The 26426-nt window shown below is 41.2% G+C and overlaps 1 protein-coding gene across 2 annotated transcripts in view; it reads right to left on the bottom strand.

Moving 5' to 3' along the window:
- Window positions 1-7062: 7062 nt before the first annotated feature.
- DCLK3 (doublecortin like kinase 3) overlaps window positions 7063-26426 on the bottom strand; it is a 33973-nt gene continuing 14609 nt past the window's right edge. For both annotated transcript variants that reach the window (XM_031590425.2, XM_090142340.1), the window contains exons 3-5: window positions 19887-20019; window positions 18645-18812; window positions 7063-17334 (exon numbers count right to left, since the gene is read on the bottom strand). In XM_031590425.2, the coding sequence (XP_031446285.1) occupies window positions 17138-17334; window positions 18645-18812; window positions 19887-20019 (498 nt within the window). In that variant the 3' untranslated portion in view covers window positions 7063-17137. The remainder of the gene's footprint in view (window positions 17335-18644; window positions 18813-19886; window positions 20020-26426) is intronic.

The following is a 26426-nucleotide window of genomic DNA, read 5'->3' as shown; positions in this document are numbered from 1 at the left end:
TTAAAAAGGCTGAAAGAAGTCAGATTAGGTTCTTAAACTCAGTGCCTTTTCAAATGGGAACAAACTCAGAGCTCAACTTTTAAAGCCTATATTTTCTGTAGCTTCAAGCAGAACCATATTGCCATTTGTGCTCCATTCAAGGCAAGACAGATACAGTCCCAAACTCAAATATGGCTAGATAATAAAGTCTGCTATAAGCCAGGAATTTTCTGAGCTGGTACAATCAGATGTTTTCCAACAGAGATTACTTGGCAGACTTATTTTCCCATAATACTTTTGTATATTCAGATTAAAGGACCCAGGGAATGAACTGCAGCTCAAACTGTGCTCAAAGCCAGAGCCTGAAGCACAGCTACAGGTTGAGACATGAAGGAAGGAAAGGAGCCTCTGTTTTCTCTTCTTATGTTCCTCTGGGTCCTCCAAGCATGTAAAGGACTGCAAAATAAATAAATAAATAAAGTGCTTATTCCCAAGATTCTTTATTAAACTAAGGAAAACTATATGATCCCTAAAGCTCCTCAGCCCTGGATGCACTTGGGTGAAAAAAAATGTTCCTCCAAAATGTATCCCCTGAAAGCAACTCAGTGCTCTGCAATGTAGGCGATCAAACCCATCTTTCAGCAGTTACAGAAGGAGCAGATGCTCAGCAAATTCCAAGTTTGAATACAAAATTAAGAACCTGTGCCTTGTTCCTATAACATCTGCCCTGTCACAGGGACACATCTGACCTTGCAGCTAATAGCAAATCTGTGGCATGCACTAACCTACTTTTGAATAATATCTCTGTGGCAAATTTAGGAAGCTCACTCACATAATTTTCCTGCCCTGAACATTTGCATCAGATAGCAAGTGCCTATAGCACAAAAGCAGATATTACCTCTGTGATTTCAAATATTTTTGCTCCTAGGCATTTAAAGCAAATTACATTTTATATGTGGCTTTTATTTTTCCTAAGTTGAGTATGTGAAGAGCCTCTTTCAAAACCATCAGCAGTAACATGATTTCTCATTAAAAATGTTCTCTAGACAGGAAATTTCTTTTAAAGCAAATTACTTACTGACAACTCAGGTCATCCCCTTAATTTCCAGGCTACCAAATCAGTGTTACTGTGAGTCCCCAAATATCTTTTTACTTATTCCAGACTGATGCGTGCCCCACTCACGCACACATAGGCTCCTGCCTTTAGAGCTGGCTTTTAATGCCTACTGTGAGACTTCTCAGGAAGTTTTAGTGCCCATCACAGGATTTAAAAACCCCAAAGCCCCAGTTTTGTGCCTTTTGTCAAGACTGAACCAGCAGAGCCAAGAAACTGGATGAGATGAAGGAAGATGAAGATGATGCTGAGCTGGCAGAATCCACCTCCAGAGCAGGAGGATGCTGCCTCAAAGGCCACAGACTGAGTCCTCCCTCAGACCACGCATCTCAGGATTGAGTCTTGCAGGCATTTCCTTACAAGGAGCTCTTCAACTTCCACTCCTGAGAGCAGAAAACTTCTTTTAAATAAATTGGTCAATATAAAAATATTTTCTCTACTCATTACTTGTCTTCCATTGTGTATATCTGAATTCCACTAGTTGCATTCAATGTCAAGAACTGGAAAGCCTTGATTTGCTAGAAGACATAGAGGACCTATTAGATCACATAACCTATTGCTGTCAAAACTGGATCACTTTAACTCCATCTGAGTTTAAAATCTAAAAATTTTAAGCACATATGTTGCTACAAGGTGATACTCCACGAACAAAGATCAGAGGGATGTACAAAATATATCTCATATTACTCCGGCCCCATTTCAGCTATCCAGATCTTTGGAGAGGCTACCACAAAGCTGAGCTATTTTTTATCGGATTCAGCTCTGGTGAGCTTTGTAGTAGATGGAGAGACCTCTTGTGTAAGAACAACGCACTGCAAGTATAGATACTCCAATAGCTTCTACAAATTAATTTTATGCTCAAGGAAGAGGGAACCACCCTCAGAGGACCTGCTCATCCCTGTCCTGCCTGATCAGAAAGGCATCCCTATAGTCACTTTAAATCATCAGGGAGAATAATCCACTGTAAAAAATTTATATCAACAGACTTGAAATCAAATCCATATATATATATATATTCAAAAGGCTTACAAACACCTGATTTACCTGTTTTTTGGTTCAAAAAAGAAGAACGTAAAAACAACAACAACAAAAAGAGGTGTGTCAGAGAGCAGAGGAAAATATATATTTGGTTACAAGAAAAAGACACTGAAAAAGCCCCCCCCTCCCCCCCCCCCCCCAAAAAAAAAAAAAAAAAAAAGCATATGAACTTAATTTCTTTAATATGAAAAGCTCTTGTGTATCATATAAAGCTTGGGCTCAGCTGGCTGCTAGCAGAGCTGGGTGCAGTATATACAGACTGCAAAAGTGGTCAGGTGTTGCAGTAAATCAAGCTCTCACGAAGTATCTGATAAAAATAGGGTGTTACAACAACAAACACATTGTCCGTATATTAGTGCTCCAACAACTCCTGTGCCCTAAACCAACTCTCAGAACAGCTTCTTTGGCATCAGAGAAAGCTTTTTACACAGTGCAAGCTAAATTATCGAGCCGTGCAAAGCAAACACACTCCACCAAGCTCAGTGATGGTTTCTTCCTCAGGTTCAAACTCTGACTTCTGAGTGCACCACCACCTGGATGGCAGCTGAGCTACAGCAATGGGATGGCTTAAATCCTGGACTTGAGAGACCAAGTCTCAAAACTTGGGCTAAAAGCACCTGTTAGAATAGCTGGCACAGCCCAAGAATTGCAGTCTCTGGGAACCAGAGGTGGCTGCAATTATTTTACTGGCCATTCCAAGGTGAAATATTAACAACTGAGGCTCCCCAAGCGCAGCCTGCAAGAAAGAAAGAAGTTCACTCTGTGATGTCATATGAGAGCAGCGGTAAGCAAGTTCAGGATGACTGCACACAGACGCTCCAGCGTTCTTTTCCAGTTTCTGTTCATTTTTAATATAATCCACTATGACAATGGTACTGGTTACCCTTGTTCTCTATACTGAGATACATACAGGCGGTAATTTGGAGAGGCTACCGCTGTCACAGTGCTTACACCATGCCTGAAATGCTACCGACTGCATCCTGTGGTGAGCAGAGGAGTGCTCACCAGCACCTCAAAGGCCTTTCCCTATCATGCATCTCATCTTCTCATGCTGATGCTGGATTCTTCTGGAGAAAATGCATGAACTCAATGAGGAAGACTGCAAAAACAAACAAACAAAAAAAAAAAACAAGTATTTGCACCTAACAGGATGACATGGGAAAGAAAAGCAAACTGGGGGCATGGGGACACTCTGTCCAGCTGGGGTTGCCCTTTTTGGAGATAATAATCCTTTCTTTCAGCTGCCTATCTCAACTAAGAAAAGCCAGCAAGCAGCATGGCATCTGAGCTCCAGCAGAGCAGGCTCAGTCTCAGTATGGTGCAGGGACAAAGCTCCTCAGCTCTGACTCAGAGGAAAGGACACAGCCCACAGAGTTTAGTAATATGAATAACAAAATATCACATTTTACCTTTACCATCTCTGTCCACTCTCAACCTGTTTATGACTCTGAGACATGACTTACAAGACCATCCTCTTGCTTTCCTCCCTGGTATCTAATGGCACTGGATGGCATCTCACTGACAGCTGTCATCTTGTCTTGGCAACAGGCACAAATGTTGGTGGTCATCTTCCAAGCAGATAAAAAATGGGAAAAAAAATCAGGAGCAGGGCTAGTTCCATCAGCTGGGGACACCTTGAGGGACACCAGAGAGAAGAGGTGAGGAGGCTGCCTTAGTGATCACATCTGCAACGTTGGCCTTGTTTACACAGATGTGCAAAGGAGGTATTTTAAACTGGTCATTTTTCCACCTTCTGGAGATGCTGGAAGAATAGCTATATATTTCAACTGCTTTTTCTGAGCTGGATTCAAAGTCAGGGTTAACCTGTAGGGAAAAAAAAAAAAAAAGGCAAAACACAGAAGCAACAGCAGTTCATGGTACAGTTCATTTACAAATTAATGCTGTTGCCAAAGCAAAACCTTTCTGCAAAGCCAATTCCCGGGCAGAACTAGCACCCCGTAGTATCAATTGCTCCCATTCTTGTACCAAGAGCACCACCAGGTGGCCTGCCCCGACCATCGTTCCTTCCCCTAGAAGCTAACAAAACTGAAAGACCTGAAGGGGAAAGAAAATCAGAAGGTTGTGCAAAGAGTTATGTATGAAACCCATCCAGACAAAGAGCAATGAACAAAATCCTATATAAGACCACAGAAAACTCGTTTCTGTAGAGGGTGTTTTGCAGGTGTGTAGTACATATCTCTAAACTTTGGAGATCTTGAGGTTTAATATTGGGAGTTTAGAATAAGGGAGAATAACATCAGTAGCTATTCATGTCAAGACAGTGGGATTCTGTGTATATTCACAAGCTGCCTGAAGTAAGAACACACTGAAATCATAGAATGGCCTGGGTTGAAAAGGACCACAGTGCTCATCCAGTTCCAACCCTCTGCTATGTGCAGGTCGCCAACCAGCAGACCAGGCTGCCCAGAGCCACATCCAGCCTGGCCTTGAATGCCGGCAGGGATGGGGCATCCACAGCCTCCTTGGGCAACCTGTTCCAGTGCCTCACCACTTTCTGAGTGAAAAACTTCCTCCTAATATTTAACCTAAACCTCTCCTGTCTCAGTTTAAAACCATTCCCCTTTGCACTCTCCACCCTTGTAAACAGCTGATCCCCCTCCTGTTTATATGCTCCTTTCAAATATTGGAAGGTCACAATGAGACCTCCCTGGAGCCTTCTCTTTTCCAAGCTAAACAATCCCAGTTCCCTCAGCCTTTCCACATAGGAGAGGTGCTCCAGCCCTCTGAACATCTTAGTGGCCCTCCCCTGGACCCACTCCAAGAGCTCCCTTCTCTGCAGGGCTGCTTTCAAGGAGATCTTCCCCCAGTTCGTATAAACAGTTGGGATTGCCCCAACCCAAGTGCAGCACCCTGCACTTGGCCTTACTAAACCTCATCAGGTTTTTGTAAGCCCACTTCTCCAGCCTATCCAGTCCCCCCTGGATGACTTCCCTTCACTCCAGTCTACCGACTGCACCACTCAGCTTGGTGTCATCTGCAAACTTGTAGAACTGGATAATCATTAAGGTTGGAAATGACTTCTAAGATCATCTACGCCAAAACCCCAGCCCTGTGCCATCATGGCAGCAGCTCTTTTCTTCTGAGCACAGGAAACAAACACCTCCCTTTCTTCCTCACTTGGTGGTAGGATGTGAACACTTTCACACTATTTGAGGCATGTAGGGTCAACTGATGGGGAACAGCCGCCTACACACCTGTGCCCCTAAGCTGTCTTCTCAAGAGGAGTATACCAGAAACTGCAGAGTTCAAATGTGTGCAAACTACGTCTCAGGAGGAGTGACTGATATCCAGCTGTTCTTTGTGCACTGCCATGGAAGGCCTGGCTTCACCTCCAAGCACTCATTCTGTGGCCAAGGACAACAGCCCTGAATCAGCCTTCCCATCCTCCGGGTGCAAAACCAGGCCCCAAGGACCTCACAGCCCTCCAATGCACCCCCTGCAGTCCCAGTGCGGCCGCCCAGAGGACGCCAGGCCCTCTCCTCCACACCCCTCTGCTTTGGCATCAGGGCAGAAGAGATGCCACCTTCTCACGCTCCAGAGCCAGAGCTGAGGGATGGCAAAGAACAGCCGACACGACCACACAAACTCCACTGCTTTTAATGACTGCCTCTCCCTCGGCTGCCTGTGGGGCATCACCATGCTTTGCTCCTCCTCCACCCCAGGCAGCTGCAGAGGGCTTGAGAAGCCCCTGCCCCAACTGACCCTCTTGCTACATTCGTGCCACTGCCTCCCAGAAATGGCCACAGGCCCCAACTGCCAGCCGCCATGTTTGGGCCAGCACCTGCTGCTCAGAATCCTGTTGCCATGGGCACCCAACTGCCCTCAACTGCAGTCCCTGTGCTGACACAGCCGGAGACAGTTGCACGCCTAGCTCTCCGAAGGAGATACTTGTTATTTCCGAGGACGGGATGGAGCAGCCACCCTTAAAGAAGAGGCGGCTGCTGGAAGAGGCTGATGACATCGAGCCCATGGAGGTGGACCCGCCTGGCAGCCAAGAAGAGCCCATGGAGGTGGATCCACCTGTGGCAGATGAGCTGATGGAAGTGGATCCACCTCCATCGGGGCACACTGGCCATCTCGCTGCTGCTGCCAGGCCAACCAGGAAGAGGTCGCGCCCCAAATGCCATCGCAGGGGCGCCAGGATCCGTCCACCTCCCGCCAAACGGCCGCCTCGACGCCGGCGCTGATCCTCCCGTCCTGTAAGTTTGCCCTTACCCGGGAGAGCCCCAGCTCACGGCCATCCTGCGGGCTCACGTGGAGCCTCCATTGCCTGCTCCTTCTTCTTTTCACAGCCAAGGCTCCTACGAGCCCTTCCTTCCCCACCCCCTCCCTCGTCCCTTCCCAAGTCCTCTCATCTCTTCTTCACCAAGTCCTGAGGAAGAGGGCAGGGCAGGGACTGCCATCCTCGGAGCTGCTGTGCCGGGGCAGCGGGACGAGTCTGACAGAGGGACCTCACACATCTCAGGGGTGCAAGGATCCTGTAAGTTTACCCTTACTCGGGAGGGACAGCACCGAATCAGGGCCATCCCATAGGCTCACACAGAGCCTCCATTTCCTCATCATTCTTCTCTTGACAGAACAAGGCTCCCATGAGCCCATCTTTCCTGCCCAACTCCCTCATCCCTGCCCAGGGCTAGAGGAGAAGCCAAAGAAGGGACAGAGGCAGCTGCTCCTGGGGAGAACCACACTTCAGGTCAGACACGAAGTGCTGAACTGCAGCAAGAAGATCCAGTCCAGGTGCTGTGTTTGGACTTTTCTGTCAAGCTGGAAAATCATCAGTTTAAAACGACAATACAAAAAACGACAAGAAAAAAAGTCAAAACCACAGAGGAAAATAAACATATTTTCATTTTAAAAAAGAAAAGCACTGATTGTGTCTCTGCTTCAGGAAGCTTCGAGTTTGCACATAGATTCCCCCGTCCCCTCCTTGCCTCCTGCACACAGAACGTACCCCGCAGCAGGACACGCTGCCCTCACTGCCAGCCCAAGGAATAACCACTACACTGCACATTGCAACTCCATTTTCAGCCAACATAAATGCATTCTCTGCAAATTTGCAAATGGAATGTAGAGAGTTGCAATCATTCAACTCAAAATTCTGATCATTTCTCTTTACCAGACCTTTATAAGCCTCATCTGACCAGATGGGTCAGTAATCCCACCATGTCTTTGTTGCTCCCTTTTATATTTTAATTAAAAATAAATAAACAAGTTTTGTTGCTTATACACATTAACTATACTACATACAAAGGCTGCTCTGAAAAGTAATGCATCTTATTATGTCAGCTCACAACATCAAAGGTGGATGCTGGGGAATGGCAGAAGAGGCTCAACCTTCCTACCAATATTCCATTACATTTTGTTGCCATATCACAGATGACAGCAGAGGGGCAGTCTGAGTACATGTTTTTTCTAGACATTAACAGCTGTATGATGAACCTCGTGTTAGAAATATCAAAATAGAGAAAGAATGAGGGAGAAAGAGGGAGAAAAAAAAAAAGAGAAAGAAAGCAAGAGAGAGAAGGAGAAAACACCAAATTGTCTATTTCATTCTTTAAGCTATGTGCAAATCTATGCAGATTTTTTTTTTTGTCCTACACCATTAACTTGAACGTAAGAGATATCACTAAATCATCATGTGCTTTTAAAACAGAGTAGCATTATTGTATTTTACTTTGACACAAGTTGTGATTTCAAGAATATTTGCAGTGTAACATTTTTCAGCAAGTTAACACAGTATTAATATCTGAGGTATGCCCTCTCTTAAACACTATTTTTCATATTGCCATTTTTTCCCTCTAAAATGCATTTCATACTGTAACACCTATCAGCAGTCTACATCTATTTTTTAAAGCCAGGTTTGAAGGTTCTAGCAATGATACAGACAAAAAAATGTTTTCACTGCAGCAACTGCAGAAATATTTTTTGTTGTTCACTTTCACTGTAAATTTCCACGAAGATTACTTTTCAGCAGCTACATTTTGAGAAAAGTTAATGGATTCTTTTGTTTATCTGTGACCTGCAGTTTACACCCCATTTGTATATCTTTTAGGAAAAGTTTACCCAGGAGGGTCTCCAGAAGCTGCTCCACAATTGATGTTTTATATAGTAATGGCAATGAGGAGTCTTGATCAGCTCAAGCATCTGTTAATACCTAAGAAAGTGACAGCAATCCTGCAGGAGAACAGGACTTTACCCATCTCCCCTGTATTTTCTACCTAAAGCCAGCCCTATTATGTCTCCCAAAAAGTGACTGTGGAGGAACAAACCAGGTGCAGAGAGGCTGCTGCAAAGAGAAAGGGAATAAATAAGCTGCTCTCCAAACCTGTTCTTTATGCAGGAGCAATGAGCTAAGATTTTGTCAGGATACTCACTTTAGAAAATTAGAAAAAACTTTCCAACAGTAAGAAGGGTGAAATTCTATTTTTGATTGCCTGAAAAGCATACGTGATCTTTTTCATCAAGAGGCTGTCCAGTGTTTGTCAGGGATGGCACAGACATCTTACCTTGGAACAGGAGCAGTGACCTCCTGAAATGCCTTCCTGTCTTCTGGAAAGTCACAGTAAAGGCTTAAGGTTAACAGACAACAGGCTCTAAGGTACACCTTCAAGCCCAAAATTTCCTTTTTGCAACCTCTGCCAGTTCAGGTGAGGCCTTTGTGACTTTTTTGCCCTTCTCCACACCCTTGGAGCTGTGGCATGTGGCTTCACACACTGGAGTGTAGGGTGTGGGAAGTGCAAGGAGGGAGCTGAGTGCAGGAGTTTCACACTGGATGCACAAAGCCAGGTGGATCTGCTCAGCATTCTTCTGACTCGAGTTCACTGCAGTACCCCTGGCTGGCCAGGACGAGTGAATAATACATAATGCTTATAATGTACACTGATATATTTATGTGGTTATCACTAAAAAACGCCATTTGTCAATCAGTCTCCAGCTGCCCTTATACTCACATATCCCAGACAGAAGATGTTACATCTTTAAAGTATCATCTACTTGCAATTCAAGCATCAACTGCCATTTAGCTCTGCAGTAAAAAAACGTTTATCTTGGTACACATCAACCTCAAGCAGCTTGTATAACAACATCTTGCAAGACATGAAGGGAAGCTGACATTCTCGAGCAGAACAAGAATTCAGAGGAGGAAGACTGTGCCTTTCCTTGAAGACAGAGCATCCTCCCTGCATCCCTTGCTTCTCTCCCTCCCTTCCTATGGAAATTCCACAAAAAGTAGAGCAACATAAGCTTTATGAGGGCTGCAGAGCTGCCGCACGCAGTCTTGAAACAGTAACTGCTTTGTGGAGTCTTCCAAGTGATCACTCCTTTACCCAACTAGAGCCTCAGACATCTCTGACCAAAAGCTCTGAAGCTTCCTTTCCATGAATTTCTTGTGCTAAGCCTCATTTCAACACCTGCCTTCAGATACTGAACTTGCTTAGGGAAATCTATTCAATTAGAGATTTAAATCAATTATGATGACTGACAGCAGGATTGTGTCGAGCATACTTTTAATTATAAATGCAAACACTCAGCTGGAATAAATACCTGCCTCATAAGGATTCATTGAAGCTTAATTAGTTAATGTTTGTGAAAAGTTTCTAAAGAACAAAGTGCTGTACCAGCACTAAGTGCTCTTCTTACCATTCCCAGTAGTTGAGACTTCAAAGTTGGACATAGCAAAGGTGAAGTAGAAGGATTTCAAGGAGAGGTGACCTGCAGCAGTGCTGCTGCAGACCACAGCTGCAGGAGTGGAGAACAAGCTTATGTCAGACTTTGCTCTAAAAGTCTCTGCTCTTCTGTATTCATGAAGTTTTCCTCAGGCCTCTGCAGGATGGGAACAGCTCCTGACCTCTCCTCCAGACTCCACACCAGCCCTTTTCCCTGCTCCTGAGCCAGCATGGGATGGGAATCAGACTTATCTGGAAGCCAGCAGCCCTCCCTGCTGGTTCTGTGTAGCACAGCCTTTGCTGACTGCACAGTTCCTGAGGGCCAGGGCTGTCCCCCAGCCAATGATGACATTGCTCCAGGGAAGGAATTAAGGTTGCTCTGCTTTTACAAACAGCCTATTGCAAAGCCATTTACTGAGGCATCAAGGTGATGATACTTTATTAATAATCAGGAGCTAAGTTCATTAAGGCTTGTTAGGATCCCCAGAACTACCATTACAGTTACTAGCAAGCCAAGGGGTAGGAAAGCTCCCTGTTAACAAAAGATATCCACACACCTCAGCAACACAAACCGTTTTTTTTTCCATACAAAGTAGCATGTATAAAATGAGAGTCACCTTGGTGTCAAATATTAATTCTATTTTGCTAGTGGTGTTCAGCACTAAAAATGATCTAAAAACTAGTAACATTACATGAAAATAAAAAATGCTTTTTTAAGAGCACACAGAACTGTCCTTTTCAACTGTGGCAATGGGTACTTATATGTGAACTGGGAAGATTTTAGTTTGGGACTCACAAAATCTAGTTTGGACTGACATAAATAAATGAATAAATTCTTAGAACAAAATTGCTCTGACCTGCCAGCAAGGAGTCTTTTGCTTGAAAACAAATCTCTTCCAAGCTTGCCTTTCTTCTACCCATTCATCTGACATTGGAAACAAATTGAAAGGCAGCAAATCCAGACTCCTAATGACTTACCTTGCTGGAATGAAGCTGCTGAATTCTTTGCTATCTTTCCACAATCCCTCATAAGGGATCTGTCCAAGAGCTCACCTCCTCCTTATAAAAGCTGATTTGTTACTGGTTCGTGAAAACAATGACCTAAGGACAGTTATTGTTAGCTCATTTTGAGTAAGGTATTCTTTCTGCTACATGGAGAGGTAGCAGTAACAGTGGCAAACTGCGTGACTCCAGCAGCAGCTTCATGAATACTAAAGAAGAGGAGTCACACATCACAGCATCCATATCATGAACACAAACTTGCAGTTGCCAGAGAAGCTGCTGACCCAAGAACCCTCAGAAGAATACTGAGCACCCTGCAGAAAAACAAGAAATAGTCACACACAACTAAAGCTCAAAAGTTTCTACTAGTGTACATCAGATTCAACGCCGTGAAATCCCAGAAACATCCTCAGAAACACCGAAATATCTTTCAATTTCAAAGTACATATTTCTGAAGATGTTTGTGATGGAATCTTTGGTGATGGCAACTACATAGATTTCTATGGCACTAAACTCAGGTCCTGTCTTAAAATCTTTCTTAAAAAAAAAGATCAACAATCAGCAGGAGATGCTTTAAATGAAGAACAGGGTTTTCAAAGCTGAGCTTTCTGCTTCTGCAATAATTATCAACAACAGAAATCTGTTATCACAGAAAATGATCAGCTGAACCCTTTCATGGTAGTTTTTAAGTTCTCATCCACAAATTTCACTATAAAAGAAATAGAGGATCATTTGCAGCCACATTCAGCAACCTGCTTGGCAATTAAAAAATTGATCAGTTTTTCTAGACGTTAAGGGCTTTATCTGCATTATCAAGTTTTTCTTGTACTTCCTGAGTCCCTTCTGTAGGTGAACTGTGCACCTAAACACAGTTTTTGAAATATTCTCCTTTTACAACCTTACCAGACGTTTGCCAAATTTATGAGGATTTATCTGCCAGGAGTTTATTACTGTTACATTCTGGCACCCAGCTCTATTTGTGCCTTGCACATTAACTGTGTGAGTTATGAAAGCATTTAAGTATCAACTTCCATAAAATCCTTCTGCATCTGAATAATTGCTCCGCTATTTACATGGTGGAGCAGTTTTGGTTTTATTTCTTTTAAGGGACTTCGCTCCGGTGCCATTGTTAGGGAGCCATGATGCAGGTGGAGGATGTGAGCAGTTGCTATAGCATCTGCTTCCAACCAGGTATCCCCAGGGTACACTGAGATCACTGGGGAACCATCACAGGAACTCTATACACCAGCAAGAGTGATGACTTTTGTATTTATTTATTTCACTGGTTAAAGCTTTGATAGACTTCTCTGCAGATTTGTTTCAAGAAAACACAACCATCTGAAAAAAAGTGAAGGGCTTTTGTTATAACTTCTCTTCCTGCTTTTTTTTCCCCTTTTTTTTTTCCAGTCATGTTCTTAGTTTCTTGGGGCTACTTTACACAGTTGCTACTTTTTTGTTGTTAAGTACAATGAAATAACACACTGGAATATGTGCTGGCCTTTATCTAAACAGCCTTAAACGCTTACATTTTTAAGAGTGCAGTATTAAACTTCCATTTTAAATGCTAGTCAGTAATAATTTTCAGTCACCCATCAGTCACCACATGCACGATGCATTTGTCAGTAAGCTTCCAGCAAAGTTGAAACACATAAAATGTATCTGAGCCATTCAGTTCCATCATTACACTATGTGTGAACTTACACATTGGAGCTTTACAATATCATTAAAACAGTCAACACTGCAAGACATGTAGTTGCAAACGTCCAGCATGATGGAATGGCACTTTTTTTTAAAAGTCAGTAATAGGATTTGCTGAACAACTCACCATAGCAGTTAACAACTGTACACTTCCATTTTCTGGAAAAAAACTGCTACCAGTGAGATCTTTGTCACTAAACATTTTTTATAATGTTTTATGCTCGTTTTCTTTCCCATAAGAAAGGCAGTCTTATAATATGATGTCAGTCACTGAAATCTAGAAAGTATTACCAACACAGCAGTAACAACATAGAAATAACCTTTTGTATATGATGTGCTCCATTTTTCCAGTGATTAGAAAGAACTTATTCAGTCCTACACTCCTCATTCAGTACAGCATTCTCCAAGCATTTCTGAAAGTTGATTGTTGTAGCAATGTACTGCATGGCTCTGTACTTCCAGCAGGCAAATAAATGCTCCCATTGCTTGGATTGCTGACATGCTTACTGCAGGAATAGTTTTTTCATTTCTCTACATTTCTAGTTGTTTCAGTTCTTCATTTCACATTCCACATTCAGAAAATAAAACTTACTTGCAGTAACAGTTTAGGGTTGTTAACTTTTCCATTTTTCTAATTGCTATGCTATCAGAACAGCTCTCACCTCCAAAGACAGAATTCTGCAGGAATACAACACCTGTTTATAAAGCAAGGCACAGAGTGAATCAGCAGACTGGATGATATAAGGGATCTTCTCTGAACAAATAGCACATAGCAGTGACGACGCTAATGGCTCATTTCAGTAAAATATTGCTGGACTCTGACTTCAGCTATCAACAACGTGGGAAATACTCCTAACAAGAAAGCATTAAATCAGTTTTAATTAGCCCCCTATATATAACATTTAAAATGCAGAGCAGTAAATTCATGTGGCTATCATAAAAGTCGGTCATTCTTAACAGCCTGCAGTCATTCTAAGAGTAGTGAGGTGGCTGTGGTCTCTTTAATGACCAATATGTAATAAATGAGAACATGTACAGGTTCTCACTAGCAGACACTCATTCTACATGCTCACATCCAGAGAAAAGGCAGGTTCTTCTAAAACATCACTGATAGATTAAATACATTTTTATTTCTACAGTTTCAATCAAGATTACAGACCTGCAGGAAAAGAGCATTTTTAACAGAAGTTACACACAAGCAACTAAGAAACTCTCTCCTTTGAATCAGACACTCAAATAACTCAATTTAAAATACTATGCCTGTTTCCAAATGAAATCTATTTTTAAATAAATTTGTATCTGACAAAAAAAAAAAAAAAAATCTGTGACAGAATGCAGTTTTGTAGAATAGCTGACATCAGAAAACCATTAAATCTGCATCTCTGTAACATTCTAACTGGCATCATAAGTGTATCTGTTACTGTCTTTTTGGCTGCGGGGTACAGGGACAGTGGAATCCTCCACTTACCTTATCTATCTGGGTAGTGTGTCTTGTGAAAGGTTGACAATTTAATTACACATCGTGTGTACCTTTGTGTACACCTACAATCACCCATACTAATGCTACAGATGGCGTAGAGTCTGGAGGACAAGATGTGTGAGGAGCAGCTGAGGTCCCTTGGTTTGCTCAGCCCAGAGCAGAGGAGCTGAGGGGAGGCCTGATGGTGGCTGCAGCTCCTCACAGGGAGCGGAGGGGCAGCGCTGAGCTCTGCTCTGTGTTAACAGCCACAGGGCTGAGGGAACGGCATGGAGCTGTGTCAGGGGAGGGGTGGGTTGGGGATTAGGGACAGGGTTTGCACCAGAAGGCAGTGGGAACAGGCTGCCCAGGGCAGTGGGCACAACCCAAACTGCCAAAGTTCAAGAAGTGTTTGGACAATGCTCTCAGACATAGCCTTTGAACTACAGGTGATAAAGGCAGGGATTGGACTTGATGATCCTCATGGGTCTGTTCCAGCTTGGGATATTACATGATTCTATGACTTTTGTGACAGCTGTGGCTGAAAGCTTTGATTCCAAGTGTTGGCACAATGAAAAGAAAACAGGAACACTGACTGGGGGCATGGGCATTGCTAGGAAATGAAATACAGATGATCCAGTTCTATAAAGCGTATATGTGGATGTTGGTGTCTCAGAAGTCAAAGGACACTAAAAGCAATGGAAGAAAAGAGGCATTTTTCTCAGTAGAAAAAAAAAAAAAAGGAGGTGGCAAAAGCCCTGAGAAGCACCTGGAAGCTTTCTGAGCCTCCAACCTGAAGAAGGAGGGCTTAATGCCACATGTTTAGCAAAACCAAAGCAGTCCCTCAGTGCTGCCAGAGCAGCATTGGTGCTTACAGACACTGGTAGCAGCACACTGTGCTGTATTTGGTCAGACTGGGACCAATAGAACATAAGAGAAAAAGATCTTTGAAAAAATATTACTTTCATCTTCATCACATGCAAATCCTCTACCTTGAGCACCATGAATAAAGCTGCAGACAGGTTCTTAAAGGCAACAAAGAAACCTGTAATACAATATCAAAGCCCGAAGCTTAATTGTTGATAATAGTTCTTTTTTCCCCCACTTCAAACTTAATTCCTAAACTACTATATTAAAAATAATTACAAAATATAATATTGCAAATCATAACCTGTTTTTCCATAGTTCCATATCCAAGACAGACAAATTAGCAGAAGAGATGTTATTACTAGCAATCAAAGAACACAACGCATTTAGAATATGAGGTTACACACAGGAAAGCTCTCATATTCATTTTTCTTTTCAAGAAAAGTCTTCTTTACTCAGGGCCTCCAAAGCAGAGGTATGACATGGAATATAAATACTACTTGGGCACACAGTAAAGTTTTGATTTGTTTGTTTTACAAACTGTTGAATTCCTCAGAAAGCCTCAGTCCAACATGTATTAAAAATAAGCCAGCTTGACTGAAAACGCAATTCTGTTGTATGAACCAAGTTGCCTCTACTCTCTTCTTTCAGTCTGGAAGCAAAACTGTCAAAGCTTGAAACAGAAACACGACAGCATCACACATCTTAGTAATTCAGAAAGTTCACAAATCTTAGCACTCAGCAAAAATACTTTTTCTTATAGTTACGAAAGCGTTCTACTGATTCTGAAATGCCTCTGACATCTGTTGATATGAAATACCCTCATTCAATTCTACACGCTATGAACTTGACGCGAGTAGAATTGGTGGTTTTACTGTCAATGTTATTTGCTACCACACATAATTCATGGACAAAGCATTATCAGACAACTGAAGTGCTTTTCTGATTCAATTAGCTAACCAAAAGTTTGGAGATTCAAAAGATCTCCCAGGTCATGGTCTTTCTCTGGATGATAATCTTCCCCACTAGATTTCTTGAAAACTCCAATTATAAGTAACATAAGCAATGAAGCATCTGACACATACCCTGGGAAACCTTCCCACAGACTAACAAGAAATTGTTTTTCCTGAGTAGAATTGTAATGTCATTTCATACCATTGCCCATTTTCATGGAATTGAGGAAATAGAGTCCCCAGAGAAGATAACTTGGAAAACAAAAAGTTTGCTGAACTACACTGAAAAGTGTATAAAAGCAATTCAACTGTGAATCATGTTGATAACAGGGGAACCATGAAGGTAAGAGCTAACTTAAGACACAGAAGCAGCTTCCCAGCTCTCTATTCTCCATCAACTTGAAGTCACAGATCCATGTGAATGGTTCCTAAGAAAGAATTCAGTATGAGAAAAAAGCTTGGCTTAAAATTCTACAAATATACTTTAGGGAAAAAAAACTAATGCTCCCTCAGAACAGTTGAATTCCCACTTTCCAGAGCAGGAAGAAAAGCACTGTGAAAGGTATCATTACAGTCTTCAAGCTGTATCAGCCCTGGTATCTTCCCACCTCTTCTTATAAAGAACTGAAACTATCACACTATACAAACTACAGTAATTTAACAGAACTATTATGCTGGTCCTGAGAACATCCCATGAGAAGATGTTGTCAAGGGAGATATCATAGAATAGCTAATTTCAACTATAATGATTTCTTTATCCCTCACAACTTAATAAACACTATTTTTATCTTTTATTAACATATCCTATAGCTAAATATTTATTCATTTATTTATATTTCTCTCACCTTCTAAATTGCTAGCAGGAACTGGTGAGAAATCAATTTAGAGTATTAGTGCAGAATGTGTGAGCAGACAGCCATTTTGACAATGCTACAAACATAACTTAAAAGCAAAAAGTAGAATTTATGAAAGATACCATACAAAAGGAGACAAGAGAAAGCATTTCACAGTCATCACTGAAGTTAGACACAAAAAGAAACATCTGTAATCTAAAAAAGATATACATTATGTAATGTAAAAGTTCAAATGATTATTTAAAGAAAAATAATAGATACCTTCTGGGAAATATTTAGTACCCACTGTTGTCAACAGAGACACTTGCAAGTAAAATTACTGGGAGGTGGATGCAAATTTGACCTCTGTTCTTCAGAATCTCAGAATCAACAAAAACAAAAAGAGGCATAGCAATTGCCAGCAAAATCCATAAACTAAAGGCCAAATCCATTTAGAAAACATAAATAGTGTGTTAATTAATAAAAAACAAGGGTAGATGAACTCATTGATTTCACGTGTCTTTATCCACAGCCTCCTTCCGGCGCTGGGTCCGGAAATGACGCTCAATATTTATCGTTACTTCCCTTTGCAAATTTCTCTTGTTAGTTTTTCCAGCTGTTCTGATCCAAGGATGCTGAAGTACTTGCCGTGCTGTGTAGCGCTTCTGGGGATCCACTATCAACAGCCTGGTAATGAGGTCTTTTGCTGCTGCATAACAGAAAGAGGAGAAAAGAAAAGCAGTGTTATGATTCTGACAGTTAGACCTAACAAAAGGTCCTCATTTTTCTTATTAGTTTTATCATAATGCATATTCAAAGAAGGGCAATAAAGATGGTGAGGTGTCTGGAGCACAGGTCTTATGAGGAGCAGCTGAAGGAGCTGGGATTGTTCAGTCTGGAGAAGAGGCTCAGGAGAGACCTTATTGCTCTCTGCAACTACCTGAAGTCAGCTGGGGGTCAGCCTCTTCTCTCATGTAACTCGTGATAGGACTAGAGGGAATACCTTCAAGCTGCACCAGGGGAGATTCAGGCTGGACTTCAGTTAGGAAATACTACTTCTATGAAAGAGTGGTCAGGCACTGGAACGGGCTGCCCAGGAAGGCAGTGGACACTTCTGACTCTGGAGGAGTTCAAGGAACATTTGGACGTTGTGTTGAGGGACGTGGTTTAGTGAGAACTGTTGGTGATTGGTGAATGGTTGGACCGGATGAACTTGTAGGTCTTTTCCAACCTTGGTTATTCTGTGATAATTTTTTTTTTTTAAAAAAAAAAAACAGCTATCCCCAGGAGATATTGTAGCAACCAATCTAGAACTAGTTACAGGAGGTGTTAGAACTCCAGTACATTTTTTACTGATTTCAATCTCCCCTGAACAATGACAGAAGAAAGGGAAGGGAATTTAATCATGAAGGCATCCTGAAAGCATGTGGCTAGGAGTTCTAATTTACAGGAATTAGCATTGGGAATCTTGTCCCTCAAAGAACATAGAGGTCATACAATGCTGCTGAGCATGGTCTCTAAAAGATCACAGGAGAGGTGGGTTTGGGGGTCTTGGATCTTGAAGAGTGCAGAAAAGACACTACTAGCCTGCAAGAGGAAAGAAATGATCTCAAAAATTATCTCCACAGAAAATTCACACTGCGTTCTGCAGAGCAGGGACTTAATTCTCAGCTTTTGAGATTCTTTTACATACATCTTTACAATAAGGCAACATAAGCCTGGAGATAATTTTGATGCCTCTTCTTCAGGGACAATTCTTAGAAGTAAGGTGAGCAAAATCTTTGTTCTTGCCTCAGAAAGGGAGCAATCTATTATATCAATCAGACCTGATATTCATATTCGCAGCAGATGATACTATGAGGGGACTACATTCACACGTAAAGCATGTAATCATATAAAACAAGCCTGTAATATACTCCACCAAAATTGCTGTTCTGAAGAAAAGAGAAGTTTAACGTGTTCAAGCCACTCTAGGTAAGAGTTTTATCAGTTTTCAGAACTGGTATACATGAAACTTACCTGCAGAAATATTGTCCCAGTACGGGGAAAGGAACTCATAGTGACCCAGCTGTATGATTTGAAACAGCTCTTCTTGATCACGGTCCTGACTGCGAAACGGGGGAAAACCACAGAGCAGAATGTAAAGGATCACACCAGCTGCCCACATATCTACTTCGAGCCCATAGCCTGAGGAAGAAAAGACAAACCATGGCTAATGATCTTTTACTGGAAGTTTTAGCATTTTATTGGAGTGTGTTTTGGGTTTTTCTTGTTTGTTTTAGTTGGTTGGGTGTGGTTTTTTTTGGCTTATTTTGCTTTTTTGAGGGAGGGTAGGGAAGAGGAAGGAAGACAGGCAAAAAGAAAACCTTCTTCTCATAATTGATAAGCAACTATTTCTTTTTTCATTCCATCCTCAAAGAAACAGAGAAGCTTTGCCCAGTTTCTAAAAAAGACGAGGTCAGCAGAAGAATAAGTGGCTGGTACACCACACTTGCAAGCTGATCCTCTCTGTTAATAATCACAGTTCTCACACAATGCCTCTCTTCTCCAACATGTTTCACAAGTGTTATCTAACAAGACAGTGTCAACTGGAGACTAATTGAGAAAAACGCAGGATATATTTCTAAAATAGCCCTCTCATTATTTTTAAAAAGAAAAAAAAGAATTAAGAGAGTGCCAAGTTTCCACTGAAATGTAATGTAATATGAGATGTGCAACCCAACTCCACAGAACAAGACACAGAAATAGCTTTTCTTGAGTAATTAACAAGAATTGACTCCTTTCCAGGTCTGAATCTTTTTGGATATGAAATAACAAAAATTCTCTCTAATGTGAACCATGCTTTAGCTTGCAAAATAAATTTAACATATATGTTCACCCCGGCCCCCTTCAAGGGCCTTGAAAAACTGTTTGAGTTTCAGACACAAAACAGGGGTGACCATCCTAATATTCCAAGATAAAATTTTGCTTCTTTCCCCATTTCAGCAATCTATGATGTTGTAATGCTTTGTCTGCTCCAAACGCCTTGTCTGCTTCAAAAATCACAGCTATATATCATATAGACATTAATAAAGAAAACATGACTGATACCATGCTTGTATTTCTCAAAAGCTAAGAAGTTTTCCTTAGCTTTCCTTTCCTTTCATAGATTTTGCTGCTAGCCAACCTACCAGTAGGTTGAAACATTCTGGAATATTTCCATGATTACAAAGTTAGAAGTAATTTTATGACTTGCCAGAAATCAAAGATTTATACACTCACCCTTCTCAGCAAGTATCTCAGGGGCAACATAGGTTGGTGTTCCACACACAGTAAATATGGGTTTTGTAACCAGCTTTGCAAGGCCAAAATCTGCTAGTTTCAGCGTAGTAGATTTATCTGCATTGTGCTGAACCTATACTCAATGAAAAAATAAATATTTAGTTTGCAGACATCTTAAGATTGCAAAAGATAAAGGAAGTAGTACTTTTGTAGTGAAGAGTAAGAGGTTCTAATAACAGTACCTTCAAGTAAAAAAAATGAAATGGAAACCATATTTTGACAAATAGTATTCAAGCTTTTCTCTTTCCACATAAAAAGATGGCACATGTATTTAGGAGGAAAAGCACTAATGAAAAAGGACAACTTTGCTCTACAAGTTCTGGCACACACTTCCAAGAAATGAAAAAGACGACTGAAAATAAAGGAGAGTGAACCAAAGGTTTATTTTTCCCCTTAGAGAAGTGAAAAGGAAAACTGTGGGCCTCAAGATGCACCAAGACAGGTTTAGAGTGGGCTTTAGAATTTTCCTACAAAAGGAATGGTCAGGCATTGGAATGGGCTGCTCAGGGAAGTGGTGGAGTCCCCATCTCTGGAGAGGTTTAAGAGATACATGTAAGATTCACAAAAGGACATGGCTTAGTGATGGGACTTGGCAAGTTAGGCCCATGGTTGAACTTGATGATCTTGAAGGTCTTTTTCAACCCAGACAACTCTGTGATTTTATAAAAGTGATATTTTCAAATATGCCACAGATTTTATGCAGTCATTTGAAAAGCCTACCTGCACTGCAGGTGTAAAGTGAGAGATAGGGTTGAAGGAAGTGTTTTATTTTCTTTACAAATTACTCTGCTACTATACCTGCTGCCCTGAAAATAAGAGTCACTATAATCACACAGAAAGAGCTGGAAAAATTGATCCAACAGAATGCTCCCAAATGTGTCTTTCCAGCAGTTTCCACCTCCTGCAATCCACACAGATTCCAATTCTGCATGCATGAGTGTTTAGCATTACTTTGTAATGCAGCTAATGAAACATTTTAAGAAAAAGTACTGAAAGGTCAAGTCATGAATAAGATAGCAGGATAATTAAGCACATCAGTATTTTTAACACTGGGTATGAAACTCAAATATTCTTTAAGTAAAAAAAAAAAATAATTCATTTTTAATGAGAAATTACCTGTCTCTAACTATGAGGCAAAAGGACCTCACATGACTACAGGAAAGCCAAGAAAATCTGTTTTCAGGTTTTGAACAGACTGAGCAGAATATGATGTGACAGGCATACTTCAGGCTTTAACACCTCATACTTTGCCATCAGGCAGTGCTTAAGGCAGCCAAAAATTCAAGATGCTCTCTTATAACTAGGGTACAGACAGGACAAAATTTGCACAGCCCGACATTACAGGCAATTAATTCCCATTTATCTTCTTTACAGAATGTATAAGCACTCTCCCAGTTGTAACTCAACAAACACTTTCAAGGTCTTTTCCTGTTTAAAGAAAAAAAAAGGCTTTCTCAGTGTGAAGAACTTGTCTACAGCTGTGCAGACAAAGTTTCTGTAGGAGAAAGATAAAATGCTACTTTCTCTTTTACTGAATTAGTTAATTTCATGAAGGTTTTCTGTCATCACATAGTCTCCACAGCTAACAAAATGCAAAATAAATCACACAGTTATTTTCTAGAGCAACATCTATCCACAAGATTAATATTTTAATAATGTGGTAGAAAGTTACAAAAAAAAAATCACAATTGAAATACTCAATTTCATACATGCTACATGAGCACGAATATAGTTTTTGACCATGTATAAAAGGATTTTTAAATTTTATAAGGAAATCATGGAATTTCAACTAATATCCTGCATTGCACCAGGACAATTAACCCTGAAAAGTTTATATAATTGAGTTTTTTGGTTTCTTTCTTTTAATAAAACCAGCAAGGAGAGGATTACAGGTCTGAAGTCCAACCTGCAAAAGCCAGTAGTAATTTTGCTTGAAATATACAGTTACGCTTTTTACAAGTAAGCCATAGCCCTAATCTCACATCAGAGCACAAGGTGGCAATACTGCACCATATGTTTGTGAGGACAAAAATCACTGAACTTTCCTTTTATTTCACCGACCAGCCAGGAACACCGTGCAACACGGACCTATTTTCACAGCTTTATGATAATAATTTCAAAGACAGCATGAAATCTGTCAGCATGTCTGGAAACCTCAACATCCTCACTCAAAATAACTCAAGGGCAGCACAGGTCAATTGAGCATACACTTCATCTCAAACTTTGTGTTCTCCAGTTCACCTTTCCATCACCTGGCAGCAAAACAGAAACTGAGGCAAATATGCATTTTACAAAGAACAGTTCTCAGGATATTCCCTCTTGAGTGTTTACTCACAGAAGTAACACAAATCTACAGTCTTCTCAAAACAGATCTAACCCCTGACTTCTGCCATATACGCTTTGAGATGGCAAAAACTGTAACGTTAGAGGATCACATACTACCTTTTCTCACGATATCTGTTACAGCATCTGTATTCAAGACTACACAAAAATAGTTCCACAAGTTCTTTCAAAAGAGCTGCCTCGTCTTACCTGCCTAAAGAACTAACTGAGATGAGGAAAAGCAGCATTCAAATACACTTTGTCAACAGATGGCCAGCTTAAGCCAAACAAGTACTTGTGCCATTCAGCTGCAAGGTAAGCCAGCAGTGGTAGCCCCAAATCAAAGGGAATCAGAAATGCTTGCTACTCTCTTGAACACAGGATATCCAAATAGCCTGTGGATTTCTAGCCATACACCTGAAAGATTATATTTTACTACTACAAAACAATGCTTATCTTCAAAAAGGGATAAATCTGGTCTTCTCCTTTTTTCCTGATTGCTGATAACTCCGAAGTTCTTGTTTGTTTTCATATCTATATTGGGAAATCCATCAGGGTGTTTAAAAGATGATTTATAACATTAATATTCCTCTTTATGCATGTGTGTTTGGTAGTCCAGATTCCTCATATCAACATAATGAAATCAAGCTGACCCATGGGACTTCCAGTATATTACAACAAGAGCTGAGGAGAAAGCACTGCTTATGCATTTGAGCTTTCAGTCATCCCTTACTGATAGACAGAAGAATCTTTCCATCTCTCACAAAGAAATATCACAGAAAATATTCTGCCTAGATTTATCATACTGAAAGCACCCAGCAGGACACTTTTTTTTTAATGTCTTTATCAATGAGTTAGACAGATATACTGAGCACACCCTCAGCAAGTTTGCTGATGACACTAAGCTGAGTGGTGCAGTTGACACAATAGAAGGAAGAGATGCCATCCAGAGGGACCTGGACAGGCTTGAAAAGTAGGTTGATGGGAACCTAATGAGATTCAACAAGGCCAACTGCAAGATGCTGCACTTTAGTTGAGGCAATCCCAGATATGCTTACAGACAGGGAGAAGAACTCATTGAAAGCAGCCCTGCAGAGGACTTGGGGGTCCCGGTAAATGAAAAGCTTGACATGAGCTAACAGTGTACATTTGCAGCCTACTGCATCAGAAGAGGGGTGGCCAGCAGAGCAAGGGAGGTGACTGCCCCCCCTCTGCTCTGTCCTTGTGAGGCCTCACATAAATTACTTGTGTCCAGGCTTGGAGCTACCAACACAGGAAGGATGTGGAGCTTTTGCAACAGGTCCACAAGAGGGCTGTGAAGATGATCAGAGAAGCTCTCCTACAAAAAAAGGCTGGGCTTGTTCAGCTTAGAGAAGAGAAGGCTCTGGGAAAACATCAATGCAGCCTTCCAAGTACTTAAAGGGAGCTTATAAACAGCAGGGAGATTGACTTTTTACAGTCTGATAGTGATAGGACAAAGGGGAATGGCTTTAAACTAAAAGAGTGGAGATCTAGATTAGATATTAGGAGATCTTCTGTGCAGAGGATGGTAAGGCACTGGAACAGGTTGCCCAGAGAATGCCCCATCCATGAAACCAATTTAAGGCCAAGATGGATGGAGCCCATGGCATCCTGAGATAGCAGCTGACAAGTCTGCCCACAGCAATGGCATTGGAACTAGATGACCTTTAACATCCATTCCAACTCAAGCCATTTTCTGATTCTACAGTTAAACAGGATTTTAACTCCAGTGCACTTGGAAAACTCTGACAGCGTTTTGCGTATTTGTAAATAGTGTCACAAAACCGAAGTTACTTCATAAAAAGGTTACACTTCACAATGTCATACACACACATACAATGTCATGAAAACATGAGGAATAAAGAAGGAACAAGAAGAGAAAAACTCAAACTCATAAGAAGCTATAACACTATTAGTGTGTTTGGGACTGGTACAAGGATATAAGTTCACAGTCACAAATACAGAAATATGCACACCCAACATCAAAAAAAAAGAAGACAGGGATGTGGCTTTACAGTTATAACCTGGAAGAAGATTCTCTACACTTTAAATTTTTGACCCATAAGTCAACACCTGTGGAATTAAACAGCAGCCCCTTAGCTAAAGATCTTGGTAGGAAATTCCACTCCTATGCACTTCCAGTTAGCCTTAAAGAAGTGACCACCTTATTTTGTGAGACCAAATACACCACACTGCAGAAGCTTGGTAGCAAAGGCTTTCTTGCTGAACATCTAATCCTACGCCAGGTGATTCTGTTAGTGGAAAGGGAGGTTTCAAAGCAGGTATCTTCACACCAGCTGTCACACAGATTTTGTTTTGGTAGCACAAGTCACCACCTTTCTGCCTCACAGCTATACTGCAAGGAATTTGAAAGCTGTGGGCAGACACAGTAAGGAAAGACAGAGGGAAAGACAGAGGGAGAGAGGCAAAAAGGATACCGCTGGGCTGTTACAGAAGTCTTTAACTAGAGAATAGTGCCATAAGAGCAACAGGAATAGCACAGTAAATAAATTAAACCAGGTTTCTAGTTCCTGTGAATAATTTCATAATTCACTAGTCAAAGTATATTTGCACCTTTTCCTCTGTAAGGAGGGAAACAGTTTCTCGTCTTTCCCCAGCTGCTTATTTTCATGAAACTTCTGGACTAGATCAGATATTAGGAAGAACTTCTTCACAGATAGCGTGATGAGGCACTGGAACAGGCTGCCCAGAGAAATGGTAGAGTCGCCACTCCTGTAGGTAATTAAGAGCCATGTGGACATGGTATTAAGGGAGAGGGTTTAGAGGTGGAATTCTTAATGTTAGGTGATGGTCAGACTCGATGATCTTAAAAGATCTTTTCCAACCTAAATGATTCATTGAAAAAGGGCCTATTTCTGTCCTCTGTGCACAAATTGCCTAGGGAGACCAACTGAGACAGAAATCTGTGGTGTAAAAATGTGAAGCGAAGCAAGAGCTATCCCAGAACCAAGGACAAAAAGGAGACATTGCAGGATGTCAGCACTTCCAGAAGACAGCTTCCAGCCCCTTTCCCATAAAATTTGCTTCACTAACGGTTGTTACTGTTCAGCTCTGGCTGTCACTAAGCTCAACAGGACCTGTCCTTCCTACTCTAAGGAGTCAACACGTTAATACTCAGAAAGGCAGACACCTGCTCAAACGGCCTGTATTTTTAGGGATACTTACTAGATAGCTGATGAACTAGCCAATATTATCAACAATTTACAGACTCATTTGACTTATTAATACACTGAGTTAAAAAAAAAAAAAGCTGTTTCTAAAACAGCTATTCAACCAATTAACAAACAAAGTGAAAATTTTTACCTCTTCTGGATTCTTTCTTCTTTAGTTTGTAATGCAGTTCTTACATGACAAAATACCTACACAGTGAGGGGCAAGGCTGTCCTTGCAAACACATTTTCTGTGCTTTCAGCCAGAGCCTCAACACAATGACTTTTGTGCTACAAAACTTTGCCACTGCCCATGGACCTTTGCATGGCAGTGCTGTGAACTACCAGTGAAAAACATCAGATGAGACCTGAATCATGCCTCTCTTTACACTTACTGTATCACTGTGAAGATTACATATGATACACAGAGAAGCATCTGGTCTCATATGTTTCATATGTACCAGTTTAATTTCAGTAAAGAGGAAGGAGCAGAACCTGGCTTAGAATGGAAAAATCAGCTTCTGGAACAAATTCCTTAGTTCTGAGTAAAATTTTGCTCTAATACCAAAACAAGGGAAAATGGCAGGGTCCAGAAACATTTCTGCAAACCAGGTACTTGCACTCCCTATCTTTTATTTATGCAAACACAACACTTAAGCATTTTCATCAGACTAATCAGGATGTGTAGGAGGACTGAATATAGACACCACAGGTTAATCAAAAGGTCTGGATACAAACCTTACAGGCCCAGCTTTGTTCCACCTCTGCACAGCCTACAGGCTACACTGCTGCCTTTCTCCAGAAATTCACACTTGCTAACGTTAATTCCCTTAAAGAACTGACTGGCACATAGGACTAAATTGTCTATTATCCTTTTTTGGCTAACTACAATCTTCCATCAGCAGATCAAATTAGCTCTGTTAGAGAAAAGCAAATATTTGATAACTGCCTGCTATGAAATTTGGAA

Source organism: Phasianus colchicus, chromosome 6 (genome assembly GCF_987193195.1).
Source record: "Phasianus colchicus chromosome 6, bPhaCol1.hap1.1, whole genome shotgun sequence".
Lineage (NCBI taxonomy): Eukaryota > Metazoa > Chordata > Aves > Galliformes > Phasianidae > Phasianus > Phasianus colchicus.
Note: the sequence above shows the minus strand (reverse complement) of the source record. Positions and strands in the feature narration are given on the sequence as shown.